Source organism: Mustela lutreola, chromosome 6 (genome assembly GCF_030435805.1).
Source record: "Mustela lutreola isolate mMusLut2 chromosome 6, mMusLut2.pri, whole genome shotgun sequence".
NCBI classification, from domain to species: domain Eukaryota; kingdom Metazoa; phylum Chordata; class Mammalia; order Carnivora; family Mustelidae; genus Mustela; species Mustela lutreola.
Genome location: NC_081295.1, coordinates 22,494,320 through 22,508,785, shown reverse-complemented (window position 1 = coordinate 22,508,785; position 14,466 = coordinate 22,494,320). Strand labels below are relative to the sequence as shown.

Here is a 14,466-nt window from a genome sequence, read left to right as displayed (position 1 = left end):
ATGAAATCGCCTTTGCCTTCCTTACCGTCATCACCACTGTCTTCGTGTAATGCTAATGTAATAATTATTATTATTTGCCTCCTAATTATTTTGCACATGTCTTCTCCTTTTCCTTCCCACTTCCTATGCCTAGTGCAAGGGAGTGAAGAGAGGCGATCTAGTCAGACGGAACTGGGTACTGAGTAATCTTGGGCAGAGCCCTTATCCTCTCAACCTGGTTACTGTACCTGTAAAATGGAGACGTTAACACCAGTGTCAGCTGGGATGGGTGGCTGTGGGGTAACCAGTATTAGGTGGGTAATGGATTTAGTGTTTGGTTGAGTTCATATCTACTAGGATTAGAATTAGCGTTGTGCTTATTCAGGCTTTCATTGTCTTTCTGACCAGTCTTCGTTGCAGTCCTGTCCTCTCCAATGCACAGGAGGAGGGAGAGCTCTCCAAGTGCAGATCACATCCAGAGACTGGAGTCACTCTCCTGATTAAAATCCAGCGTGACTCCCATGTACCCTCCTGATGAAGGCCAAGCTTCTTGATATGGCCTACCAGCCCCCTCCTACTTCTCTCTCCAACTATTTCAGCATTTTCATTCTCTCAGTTTATGATTCACCAGTACCTAATTGCTTACACAGATCTTCCTCCATTTACAATGAGGGTGTGTGGTGATAGACCCATCGTAATTTGAAAATATCATAAGTTAAAAATATTGTAAGTCATTTAATACACCAAACTGACTGAACATCATAGCTTACCTTAAACGTACTCCGAACACAGACATGGGCCTGCAGCTGATCCAAATCAGATATTTGGCCTTCTAACAGGAAGCCTATTTTGTAGTAAATGTTCGTTATTCACTCCTGTAATTTATTGAATACTGCACTGAAAGTGAAAACCAGTGGCTGTCCGGGTACGGAGTGGTTGTGTATGTCTAAGTGTATGGGTCGTTTACCCTCACTGTGATTAAGTGGCTGACTGGGAGCTGCAGCTCGCCGCCAGTGACCAGCACCACTAGCCTGGCAAATGATCAAAATTCAAAATCTGAAGTACAGTTTCTACTGAATATGTATTGCTTTCCACATCATTGTAAAATCCAAAAATTCCAAGTCACACTGTCATCAGTCAGGGACCATCTATAATTTATCCCTCCCAATATATACTTCCAGATCTCCAGCATGCCACCTATTAGCCTTCAAGATTTATTTATTTATTTTAAGGATTTTTATTTATTTCAGAGAGAGAGAGAGCCAGAGAGAGAGCAGGAGCAGAGGGGAGGGGCAGAGGCAGAAGCAGACTCCCCACGAAGTAGGGAGCCCGATGTGGGGCTCTATCCCAGGATCCAGGGATCATGACCTGAGCCAAAGGCAGATGCTTAACCAACTGAGCCACCCAGGCGCCCCAGCCTCCAAGATTTTGAAACTGAGGATGTGATTTACCAGCCTGGTTCTTTTAAAATTTCACTAGTTTGTATTAAATTAGCCCCTTTTCTGAAGTTTTCCCTTTGTCTTGAATTGCCTCTAAATCCCAGGGTTTATGGGGATCCAAGCGGGATCCGAGTGTGCCCTGCCTGACTTCTACATCAGTAGAAAAGTGAGTGAGGGGCCAGCTACCCCATTGTTTCTCACTGCCACAGAACTGCAGGAAAAACATTGGTCCAATGCAGGTCCTCAAGCCAGCTGAAGATCAGAGCCCAGTTAAACCAGGCACTTCCATTCTCTGTTTCAGTCCCTGCTCACTACAGCTCAAGCTCCGTGATAGGAGGTGGGTCTTGGGGATCTCCCAGTGTCTGCCACTCACCGCCGAGATCAGTCCTTTCTTCAAGGCAGTTTTTTTTTTTTTTTTAAAGATTTATTTATTTATTTGACACACAGAAATCACAAGATCACAAGGAGGCAGAGAGGCAGGCAGAGAGAGGAGGAAGCAGGCTCCCCGCTGAGTAGAGAGCCCGATGTGGGGCTCGATCCCAGGACCCTGGGATCATGACCTGAGCCAAAGGCAGAGGCTTTAACCCACTGAGCCACCCGGGCGCCCCTCTTCAAGGCAGTTTTGTTTAAGATCCATATTGACTTTTCTTGACATATTTGTTTTTGTTCTCTTTGGTTATTGCCGGCTGTTTCTACCTCCCGCTGATCTTCATAACTTTACATCCTGCAGAACAGGTTTTGGGGTGCCAGTTATTCATGCAACAAATATTTATTCGGCGCCTACTAAGTAGCAGGCTCTGTGTCAGGTGCTGGGGATGCAGCAACTAACAAGGCCCTTGCCCTCGTGAGCCTTAAACTCTACAAAGAAGAGAAAAGACAAAAACACAAGTGAACAGATCATGTAATTTCAGAAAGTGCTAAGTTTTATAATGATGATAAAGATTGACAGGGCAAGTGGAGGGAGTAGGGTGACATTGAGCTGAGATCTCCATGATATGGAGCCAGCTTTGTGGAGGTCTGGGATAAGGATGTTCCAGGTAAGGGAAAAGCAAGTATAAAGGCTCTGAGACTGGAAGTGAGCTTGCTGATTCTGAGCGACAGAAAGGCCTGGGAGCACAAAGAGGGGGAGGAGATCAGAAGCAAGGTTGCCAGATTTTGCAAATAAAAACATGGGACATGCAGCAAAACTTGAACTTCAGATAAATAATGAACAATATAGCATGGGCATTCTTATACTAAAATAACGTATGTTATATCATCATCTAAAATTCAGATTTAGGGGCGCCTGGGTGACTCTGTGGGTTAAGCCTCTGCCTTCAGCTCAGGTCATGATCTCAGGGTCCTGGGATCGAGTCCCGCATCAGGCTCTCTGCTCAGCCGGGAGCCTGTGTCCTCTTCTCTCTCTGCCTGCCTCTCTGCCTGCATGTGATTTCTGTCTGTCAAATAAATAAATAATCTTTAAAAAAAATAAAATAAAATTCAGATTTAATTGAGCATTCTGTTTTATCTGACAATCTTCATTGGAAAAGATGTCTGATTCTGACAATACGGGAAGTTATGAAAGCCTTTTATGACAATTATGAAGAAAGCTTCCACTGCAGGATAGCTAGAAATGACAGCAGAAAATGCATAACAGAAATTAAAGTAAAGGGCTGAAAAATGGAATTGAAATCAGAGTAATAAACTAGCTTTGGAGCCATGGAAATCCTTAGCCATGGTGTTTAGTGAAACCAGAAGCCAGAGGCTTAGGTTTTAATGGGTAAACTGGGACCAGAAGACAACGCCTTTGATGTGTATGCGGTAGGGAGTCCGAACAGAGACCCTTCTGCAGAAAGCAGACCCCTCAGAAGGGCTACAATCTCCATGAAAGTGTGGGCTAGGGGAAAAAATAACAACAACAAATCTGCCTCCTGGCAAAGGGAGATAGCAAGAGAACATATCTTTCTTGGTCTTGGCTCAAGGTGAGAAGGACAAGTCTCCTCCAAAAATTTGTAACCTTTCAGAATTTTAAAAAGAACTACTACTTGGAAAGTCCTTCCAGAAGTTAAAATGGAATCAATGAAATTTAAAATCAATGGATAATAGTATAATAACGTTTATACATAACCACACACAAAACTCCATGGACAGATAGAACAAATGAAGTTGATGTACCTAAAAGGTAAATCTAAAAATATTACCCAGAAAGCCAGTCTGAAAAAAAGGAGATGGAAAGTATGTAAGGGAGGTCAAGGGACACAGAGAAGAGAATAAGAATGATTTGTCATATAATCTAATTGGGATTCCAGATAGAAAGATTAGTGAGAATGAGAGAGAAACAATATTTAAAGACGCTGATGAGAATTTTCCAAAATTGGTGCAAAACACAAGTCTTCAGATTTGGGAAACATAACAGATTCCAAGAAGGCTAAACAAACAAAAATTCACAACTAGATACCTTGTAGTCAAAGTGCAGAACACCAGAGATAAAGAGATCTTAAAAGGATGTAGAAAGAAAATACTAATTACCTATCAAAGAAACCCAGTTAACTGACAGCTGAGTTCTCCACAGCAACAGTGGAAGCAGGAAGTCTTGAGTGGAGTGATAACCTCCAACATCATTGTGAGGACGTAAGTTTTCAGCTCTTTGGGGTAAATATCAAGGAATGCTGTTGCTGGCTCATATGGTAAGAGTACGTTTAGCTGTTGAGTTTTGTAATCAGCTGCCAAGCTGTCTCCCAAAGCGACTGTAGTGTTTTGCATTCCTACCAGCGATGAACAGAATTCTCATTATTCCACACCCTTATCAGCATTTGGTATTTGTCAGTGTTCTGGATCTTGGCTGTTCTAACAGGTGTGTAATGGTATCTCATTGTTTTAATTTGCATTTCCCCAAGGAAATGTGGAGCACCTTTTCATGTGCATATTTCCATCTGCATATCTTCTCGGTGTATTGTCTATTCGGGTCTGTTACTCATTTTTAGACTGGGTTGTTTTCTCATTATTGAGTTTTAAGAGTCCTTTGTATATTTTGAATAATAGTTTTTAATCAGATATATATTTTTGCAAGTATTTTCTCCCAGTCTGAGGTTTGTCCTCTTATTATTTTGACTGGGTTTTGGCACAGTCAGAAGTTTTTCATTTTAATGAAGTCCTGTTTATCGATCATTTCTTTCATGGATCATGCTTCTGGTGTTGTATCTAAAAAGTCATTGCCTTATTCAAGGTCATCTAGGTTCTCTTGTGTCTCCCGTGTTATCTTCTAGGGATTTTATAATTTTGCATTTTATATTTTGATCTGTGATCCATTTTGGGGTGATTTTATGAAGGGTGTAAAAAATCTGTGTCTAGATTCATTTTTTTCCATGTGGATGTCCAACACCATTTGTTGGAAAGACCATCTTTGCTCATTTGTCAAAGATCAGTTGGGTATATATAATTATGTTCTCTTTTCTGTTCCACTGATCTACTTGTCAATTCTTTTGCCAAAATGACACTGTCTTGATTATTGAAGCCCTATAAAAAATCTTGAAGTTGAGTGGTATCAGTCCTCTGACTCTGTTCTTTTCCTTCAATATTATGCTGGCTATTCCAGGTCTTTTGCCTCTCTGTATAAACTTCAGAATCAGTTTGTTGGTATTCACAACATAACTAACTGGGATTTTTATTGGGATTGCATTGAATATGCAGATCAAGTTGGGAAGACTGAGATCTTGACAATATTGAGTCTTCCTGTGAACATGGAATTGAATACCTCTGCATTTAAGTTAGTTTTTTTTTTTATTTCAGTCAACACAGTTTTAAAGTTTTTCTCATATACATATTATACATATTTTATTAGATTTATACCTAAGTATTTTATTTGGGTGCTAATATAAATGGTATTGTGTTTCAATTTCAAATTTCATCTGTTCATTGCTGGCATATATGAAAATGATTGACTTATATATTAACATTGTTTACTGTAACCTTGTTGTAACACTTATTAATTCCAGGTTTTTTTGGTTGTTTCCTTGTATTTTCTGCGTAGGTGATCATGTCATCTGTAAACAAAGGAATTTTTATTTCTTCCTTCTCAATTAGTATAACTTTTACTTCCTTTTCTTGTATTACTGCATTAGTTAGGACTTCCAGTATAATGTTGAGAAAAAGTGGTGAGATGAAACATCTTTATTTTTGCTCCTAGTGGGGAAGCTTCTAGTTTCTCACCATTAAATATGTTGTAAGCTTCAGGTCTTTGTAAATGATCTATCAAGTTGAAGCTCTCTTCTATTCCTAGTTCAGTGAGTGTTTCTAGTATGAATGAGTGTTGGATTTTGTCAAATGCTTTTTCTGCATCTATTGATATGACCGTGTAATTTTTCTTTAACCTATTAATGTGGTGGATTACTTTAATTGATTTTTGAAGGTGGAACCAGCCTTGAATAACTGGGATAAATTCCTTGGTTGTGGTGTATAATTCTTTCTATACTTAGTGGATTCAATTTGCTAATATTTTGTGTAGGGTTTTTACATCCATGTTTATGAGAGCTGTTGGTCTGTAGTTTTCTTTTCTTGTAATGTCTTTGTCTAGTTTTGATATTAAGGTATTAGGGCAGTGGTATCCTCAAAGGATGAATTAGAATGTATTCCCTCTGATTCTATCTTCTGAAAGAGATTGATAGAGAGATAGAGATTTTGTAGAGAAATGGTATAATTTCTTCCTTAAATGTTTCATAAAATTTACCCATGAAGGACCTGGGCCTGGCACTTCCCACTTTGGAAGGTTATTATTTATTGATTCAATTTTTAAATAGATATAGCCTTTTTGAGATTGTCATTTATTTTTTTTTTATACCATAAAACTATCATAAGGAACAAGGACAACAACAAAACAGTTTTGGACAAACAAATTTGAAAGTATTAACCCCTAACAAAACCCTACTATAGGAAGGAAAATAACCCTACAAGGAAAGTCTGAGATGTAGGAAGGAGGTGACAGAGAGAAAAATAGCAAACATGAGGGAAATCTTTATAAACATGGATTATGAAAAGAAAATGTTGAATTTGGATAATAAACTAGTTCTGAAATACTGAATAAAATAATATTCAAGATGGCAAACTGATGAATAGTATTAAGTGTTTTAAAGATAGAGGCACTGATTATCTTCAGACTAAGCATAATGTTAAGAGAAGTGATAGCTATTCAATGGATAGAGAGAGTGCATAACTTTAAAAAACTTCAGAGATGATGAAATTAACAGGCCCTACTTAATCCAAAAGAAGGAGGGAACAGATAAAAGAATGGATATTGAAAGTGAGGCAGGACTAGATCAAGCAAGGTGTTTTACGCTATGTTAGCCAGAGTTCTCAAGAATAAACAGAACCAATATGTTATGTAGAGAGATTTGCTTTTATTTGAAGGAATTGGCTCAGTGATAATAGAGGTTGGGAAGTCTAAAATCTGTAGTGTTAGTTGACAGGCTTGAGAGCCAGAAGAGTTGATGGTGCAAATAAAGTCTGAAGGCAGTCTGCTGGAGAATTACCTTTACTCAAGGAGGTTGCACTGTTTGTTTTATTCGGGCCTTCAACTAATTAGATAGGGCCCACCCACATTATGGAGGTCATTCTTAGTCTCAGTTCACTGATTTACATTTGAATCTCATCCAAAAACCCCTCCAAGTTGATATATAAAATCAATCACACATCTGACAAGAGTAGAGAGTTTAGATTTTATTTTAACTGAAGTAGGAAGCCATTGGAAGATTTTGAAGAGAGAATGATGAAATCTGATTTATATATTTAAAGACTGCTCCAGGTGCTGGATGGAAAGTTGATACTAGAGGAACATGAGCAGAAGCATGGAAAGTAGGTGAGAGCAGTACAAAACATGAGAAGAGCCCAGACTCATGGTATATTTTGGAGGTAACCTTTGACGGGACTTGCTGAAAGACTGGATGTGGGGAGTGAAGAAGAGAATGCAATCCAGTTTCATCCCTAGGTTTGGGACCATATCAACTGAGTGTACATTATTACCATGAAATAATTTGGGAGAAAGCTGGAGAGAGAGAAGTTGGGTGAATAACAGTATGGGGCGAGCATATTAAATTTGAGATGTCAACCAGATAACCAAGTAAAGATATACAGTAGGTATATGTAGACAAGAGTCTGGAGTTCAGAGGTGAGAACAGAATTTGGGGTATTAATATTAGAATTATCAGAATATAGATTGTAAATTCTTGTAAGATCACTTACAGAGTGAATATTGATACAGAAGAGGCTAACCAGGTTTTTTCTTTTTCCCCTCCGAATTCAATCTCCACCCTTCTTCCCCATCTTTTCGCCCTGGAAGCTGCAAAGACTTCAACAAAGCCCAGTACCTACTGGCTTCTGGGTGAATTGGGTCAATGGAGAACCCAGCTAGAGTTTGAAGGAACGAGAGGGTCACAGTCATCGAACAGTTGGTAGAAGTCCTTTGACATTATGAAGGGCATCAAAAACATCATTGCAGGCTGTGACAGTTGACTGATAACTGCAGCAGGTGGAAACTATAGTCTAAAGCTCGTGACTTAAATGTATTTGAGGGGCACAGAAGAGTAATTGACAATGTTCAGTGCCAATAGGGCATCTTTATAGGGACCCACACTTTATAGAGACTAAGACTAAGACTTAAGACTAATTCAGTAGTGCTGCAATTTCTAGGCCCCATATCTCCTGCATTTTGTAGGGGTGATGTGTATCTGTTCACATTTTTATTTCTTACCCTGGACTGAGAGAGGTCCTCATAAATATATCCGTGCTGGTATAGACTGAGCAGACTTCACCATGCCTGGCTCACATGTGGTAAATGCACATGTTAGTTAATTCCTGGAATGTCTTTCACTCTGTAGTTAGAATCTCAATTCTTATTTTTTCTTTTGTTTCAACATATTTTGTTATGAAAATATATTATACAAAAATATATAGGACAGCCTTCTAGTTTTTAAATAACATTATTGAAATTGTAGGGTCAAAGACAACATGGGTGAACCTGAAGGATATTGTGCTAAGTGAGACAAGCTAGCTGGACAGAGAAGGACAAATACTGAATGGCATCATGTATTTGTGAAACACATGATACCAAAAAGTTCAGGCTCATTAGAAGAAAAGTAAGTAGAAAGGTTTGTTGCCAAGGGCTGGGCGGTAGGAGAATTGGGAGATATTTGACAAAAGGTATAAACTTTCAATTATATGAATAAAATCTGAGGATCTAATGTACAGTATGGTGACTATAGTTGATAATACTGTATTGTATACTTAAATTTTGCTAACAGAGTGGCTCTTAGGGTTCTCATTACACACACATAGAGACACGCACAAAGTAACTATGTGAGGTGATGAATGAGTTAATTAACTTGATTGTGGGACGTATTTCACAATGCAGACCTGTATCAAAATCACCATGTTGTACATTTTAAATATATATATATATAAACATATATATATATATATATATATATATATATATATATATATATATAATCTTGTCAGTTAACCTCATTAAGCTGGAAAAAGATGAACTAACTCATTTTAGAGATTAAAAAACAAAGGCTCGGGACGCCTGGGTGGCTCAGTTGGTTAAGCAGCTGCCTTCGGCTCAGGTCATGATCCCAGCGTCCTGGGATCGAGTCCCACATCGGGCTCCTTGCTCGGCAGGGAGCCTGCCTCTCCCTCTGTCTCTGCCTGCCATTCTGTCTGCCTGTGCTCACTCTCTCCCTCTCTCTCTGACAAATAAATAAATAAAATCTTATAAAAAAAAAAAAGGCTCACAGAAACAGATTTACCCAAGATCACACAATTAGTGGTTGTATTTTTTATATTTTGAAGAGCCAATCTTGCTATCATATTCTACATTTCATATACTGCTGTTGAAAAATTGATAATATTTTAAAAATATCATTCAAATGCAATTTAGTGAGTTTTCCTCTAACATATATACTTCTGGAAAGTGATAAGACTCCAGATTCATCCTTCTCAAAACTCCCCGTGATTTCTAATTACAAAATAATGTATAAAGCTTACTCCTTGAATATTTAAGAAAAAGAAAAGAGGCAGCCATTCAGTTATCTTAAATGCATTTATTTTGTTAGGAAAATGATAAAATGTTTTAGGTTCATGAATTTTACAAACAGCTCCTTATGTTGAAAGTGTAACCAATGTTTCTATTTTATTTATATGAATGTTAATTTATTTCTTGAAGCTTTCTAACATTTACTGAGTAATTTTCTTTAACAGAGGCTGAAAATGTTAAAATGGAAATTGAACGATAGGTTTATTAAGTAAAATAAGTTACCTAAATATTCTAAATGGAATAACTATGTCATTAAAGCATGATGTTCTGGCAAATAGAAATACATTTTTAAATTATGTCAAGACGTATGCTTCCAGAAGAGCACTTCTTCCAGGCTGGTAGAGCTTTTGAGGGCTCGCAGCCACGTGTAGCACTCAGAAGGGAAAAAGTACAGCAGACAGGGCCAGGTTTTCAACCTATTTCCTTCTACCCCTTTCAGATAACTCTTGACGTCCTGGTTGCAGTTGCCCAAGCAAACTATCCATTAACTGGGTCTATATTTCTAAGGGAGAGAAAGGTCTGTAATTTATGATCAAAGTCAATGGCTCTAAACTGAGGTTCCTTGTATTTTCTGGTCATCTTGGCACCCAGGTATGTGATGAGTTCACATCTCTCCACAAACTGCTCCAATTTCTTCTTATACTTCCTTCTTGAATATTCAGAACTTTGGGGATTGAAAGCTATAGAAAATGTCAGAGAACTGAATGTTTTCTGTTAGGTTAGTGAATCACTAAATTGAAAAGAAAGAGAACTTTGTGTGTGAGATTGTTGCACAGCTATCGCTGAGAAGATATCCAAATCCCAAGTAAGATTTAAGGATTATTCCATTTTAGATCATAAATGCCTCTATTCACCATGCTCTATGGCATGGATTATTGAAAGCCGATTGTATTACTCGTAGTCCTTGCTTTAAAGGCTAGAAACTCAAATCTGATATTTTCAGTAAAGTATTCACTGTCAACACAGAAACACGCACACTAATGCAGGCAGCTGACTCAGCTCAACAATTCAATATGTTTACGGCATACCCTACAAATAATGTAAAATTAGTTCTGAGTAGCATCTCATTAAAAAGCACATACCTTTTAGGTGAAATGCTATATACAGTAGTGCAGATCTCTTTACACTCAAGAAGGGGAATTTGGGCTTTAAGCACCCTGCGGCATTCATTGCTTTAATCAGTGACGTTGCAATACCCTGTAGGCGGCACAATGTAGACCACAGGCATATGTGAGTTTGGCTTCTTCTCTTAGTGGCAAATAGATAAAGAGGTTATTCTTTGGCGTTGGGGATGGGGCTTATAAGGTGGTTCTATGACCACTTAACCAATGTGGAAAGGAACACAAAGTACTTTTGATTAGAAAGACTGAAAATTACAAATTGGCTGAATGGCAGGTGGCTGATAGAGACACGGGCCTCATTACACAATTCTTTCTGTTTTTACATTTGACATTTTCCATAACAAAATATTAAGGAAGGAAGTGGTCCCTAGGCTTCGGTTTGTCTTGGCCCATTTTCTACTTCCAGAACTGGCCAGACTGCCTCTGCTGTCAGGGCCCTTGACCACCTGCAAGAAATTCCAGAGACCACCGTTGTCGGTCACCACAGCAAAGATTCTGGAGCCCTGTGCGGGCAAAGAAGAGGCAAGGCCCTCCTGATGAAACGTGGCCTTTTATGAGAATACTCCTCTCTGGTGAGCTTCATCTTGCCTTTCAATATTAAACCAGACTGAAGGCTTACCATCTAGGCAAGCCAAAAAAAAGGAAATGGTTAAAAGTTTCTGAGAAAGGTATGAAATTGTGCCCCAGGCATTAATTTTATAGAAAAATTTAAAAGAGCTTTTAAAATAGTGGTTGATTACAGCTAAGTTTTATTGTGTTTAAAAAGATTTATATTTAGATAAATAAAATGTGACTCGAGTAGCTTTGGGGGGCATTTGCCCCTAGATTTGCGGCAAAATATGAGTTGGGTGGTTCAGCTGCAGTGGTGGTACCGCAACTCAACACTTCGGAGCAGTGAGCAAAGCTCTCAGAGACTGAACCTTTCAAATTTAAAAAGTTTTACAGACCCTGGGACGCCTGGGTGGCTCAGTTGGTTAAGCAGCTGCCTTCGGCTCAGGTCATGATCCCAGCATCCTAGGATCAAGTCCCACATCGGGCTCCTTGCTCGGCGGGGAGCCTGCTTCTCCCTCTGCCTGCCATTCTGCCTGCCATTCTGTCTGCCTGTGCTTGCTCTCTCCCCCCCCCCTCTGATAAATAAATAAAATCTTTAAAAAAAAAAGTTTTACAGACCCTGAAATTCAAAGTAAGAATCTAACCACAAGTCAGATGTAAACAATTTCATGACAATCTCCCCTCTCTCCGCTTTGTTGCAGATATCTGGAAATGCGCTAGAGAAGCAGGAGGTTTTCTCATTTCTTATTTTCCCAGCCACCCAAAACCAAAATAGGTTCAGAGGGGATTTGCAGCTTCAAGTCAGAAAACTCTGCCTTGAATTTCAGTGTTACCAAAAAAAAAAAAAAAAAAGAAAAAAAGAAAAGAGATCATTGTAGTCTACTAATGTATGTGCACAGACAATCACGGAACCGAACCTGTTCCAGGTATCCAGGCAAAGGAAGGCTCGTGAGATGGATGGGCTCCTTCAATGGGGGCAGTTTGTACGGAAGCTTCTGGCTCCAGTATTTCTCTGGCAACCTGAGAACACAGAGTTGGTCAGACGGATGCTCACAAGCACAGTCCCCGTGAGTACACGGGACTGGGGATGTGTCAGAGGGGACTAAGAGCTCAAGTTCACCAGCTGGTTTTCTCCCCTGGAGGGAAAGTGACAAGTGAGAAGATGGTGGCTGCTAGAGAGCGGTGACCTGCACTTTACCTGGTCCCCAGGGCTGCTCACTTATGTCTCACTTTTCTTGTTTTTCACAGCAACGATAGGCTTTGTTCTCTGCATCCTCCTGACTCCCAGGGAACCCTTGACACAGATGCCGTGTTATATACAAACAGAAGCTCGCCCATGGCACTTCCTCAACCGCTCACCACAGGCAGAGCGGCACACGCTTCCTCTTTCCTGGGGGGAGCTAACCTCCCCGTCAGAGCTGCCTCCGCCCTCTCCCCACTCTCCGCCCCACTTTGGATCCCCCCCCCCCCCAGAGTCATTTCTCTCTCTCCCCTTCTGCCTTTCCTTCTTTATGGGATCCTCCCCATTCCCCTGCATTTAAATGCGCTCCTAGCTCCCTCATTGGAAAAAGAAGGAAAGAGACAAACAACCTTCACTCCTTCCATCCTAATTCACTTCTAGCAACTAGTGTCTTTTCTTTTTGAACTTCTTCAAACCGTGAGCGTTAGTAGAAGTAACACACTACTGCACAAATTCCGTCCCATCTGATCCACACAGTATTTTCAGAAATTTAGATCAGTCAAGAACATTAACAACAACAAAAAGAACGATTTGGTTTAAAAAGAAAAAGAAATCTGGTTTTCAGCTTGTCAGACAGAAACATCTGGCACGACGCTCTCCTTACTTGGGGCCTGCCCGTTGGCCTGTCTGCCGCAGACCCCACCATGCCCTGTGCTCTCACACCCAGCCGGCTTCCCCCAGGGGCTTCACCCTCTGTAGGTAACCTCTGTGAGTGTGATCTCTGGGCTCCGGAGGTATTCCTTTCCTCCGTGGCTACTGTAGTTACCTTCCACTCCGCTCACTCTACTGAAACCATTTCTGCCAGGTTCACCGATAACCTCTTACAACCAAACTCTGACACACTTTTCAGTTCTTCTCTTGCTTGACCTCTAAACTGTGTTTAAGCTTGTTGGCCACTGCTGGCATCCCCCAGTGCAGGGCTACCGCCGCCAGCTCCCTGAGACCTTCTCTCGTCCCCCGCTCCCAGAGCCTCCCCGACCTGGCTCTCCTTTGCCACTCTGTAGGTTCTTGATCATTCTCTTTGCAAGCTCTTCTCCTCACATTTGTTGACGTTTCTCAGAGCTTGGTCCTAAGCCCACTGTTTTCCCCACACTAGTCTTCATGGGGGACCTCAGACGTGCTGTAGTATTTTGGGCAGGATCATTCTAACAGCCTCAACACTGGTATTCCTGCCTCCAATCCATTATCAACACTCCAGTGATAGTCTGTTCCCAAAGCAAATTTGAATATAATATGCAAAACCAGTTAATGTATTCATACTGCCTTTTGGGTCAAGTTCTAATACCTCCTGGTGATTCTCTCTGACCTTCGCCCTCTGGCCCTGCTGCCATCTCCAGCCTCACCTCTCAGTCCTTTTCCTTTCGTCCACACCATGCCTAGCCGTGCTGGATTTCTTGCCGTGCTGGGATTCCCCTGGGTGAGGTTTGTAGGTCTCTCTGCTTGGAACATGTCCCTCTTTCCCTTCATCTATCCCATTCCCACTCCCCGCTCAGGCCTTACTCCAACAGACTATTCAGTCAGACTTTGGGGCTACCTGTTACCAGAACCCCTGGGATGTCACCACCCTAAGTGCCAGTGCATTCTGCTGTAAACAGGTGTGTAAAGTCCAGCATACCTCAGAGCCTCAGGCTTTGGGACAGCAAGAACCACTTCTTAGTCATCATTACGCATGCACGTATGAGTGTGTATGCATGTTTGATGTTTGTGTGTATGTTGCGTACGTGTGTCAGCACACACAAATATATTTATGCACACACACACACACACACCCCAGCATGGTGCATTGAACACAGAAGATATTCAACATTGGTAACTTGGGGAGTAGTCTCACCTCAAAAATTTCTCAAGTTTTTCTCTAGTCTCACAAATATATATACGATCACGATACTCCAAAGCAAATTTAATGTTACCAGGTACAAGGGCCTCATATCTGAAGGATGAGAAGAAAAAGATTGTATAATTAATACATGGTACTGTATAAATAAAGTGTCAAAAATGTTTCATTTTCTATCTATGTAACTCAAGGAAGAAATAAAGCATTTTCCAGTTAAATAATAGTGACCTTTT

At 40.4% G+C, this 14,466-nt stretch overlaps 1 protein-coding gene and 2 long non-coding RNA genes across 9 annotated transcripts in view; 1 reads left to right on the top strand and 2 right to left on the bottom strand.

Moving 5' to 3' along the window:
* Positions 1 to 1,637: 1,637 nt before the first annotated feature.
* Positions 1,638 to 4,140, bottom strand: LOC131833533 (uncharacterized). Its single transcript, XR_009354510.1, has 2 exons — positions 3,927 to 4,140; positions 1,638 to 2,276 (listed from the first exon to the last, which is right to left on the bottom strand). It is a non-coding gene; the product is annotated as an uncharacterized LOC131833533 (long non-coding RNA).
* Positions 4,141 to 9,480: 5,340 nt separating this feature from the next.
* AK9 (adenylate kinase 9) overlaps positions 9,481 to 14,466 on the bottom strand; it is a 112,147-nt gene continuing 107,161 nt past the window's right edge. For 4 of the 7 annotated variants that reach the window (XM_059176881.1, XM_059176886.1, XM_059176882.1 and 1 more), the window contains 4 exons: positions 14,231 to 14,329; positions 12,077 to 12,179; positions 10,569 to 10,734; positions 9,481 to 10,166 (listed from right to left, as the gene is read on the bottom strand). In XM_059176881.1, coding sequence (XP_059032864.1) covers positions 9,964 to 10,166; positions 10,569 to 10,734; positions 12,077 to 12,179; positions 14,231 to 14,329 — 571 coding nt within the window. In that variant the 3' untranslated portion in view covers positions 9,481 to 9,963. The remainder of the gene's footprint in view (positions 10,167 to 10,568; positions 10,735 to 12,076; positions 12,180 to 14,230; positions 14,330 to 14,466) is intronic. The other 3 variants (XM_059176891.1, XM_059176883.1, XM_059176887.1) reach the window with 2 other exon arrangements.
* Positions 10,681 to 14,397, top strand: LOC131833532 (uncharacterized). Its single transcript, XR_009354509.1, has 2 exons — positions 10,681 to 11,179; positions 11,861 to 14,397. It is a non-coding gene; the product is annotated as an uncharacterized LOC131833532 (long non-coding RNA).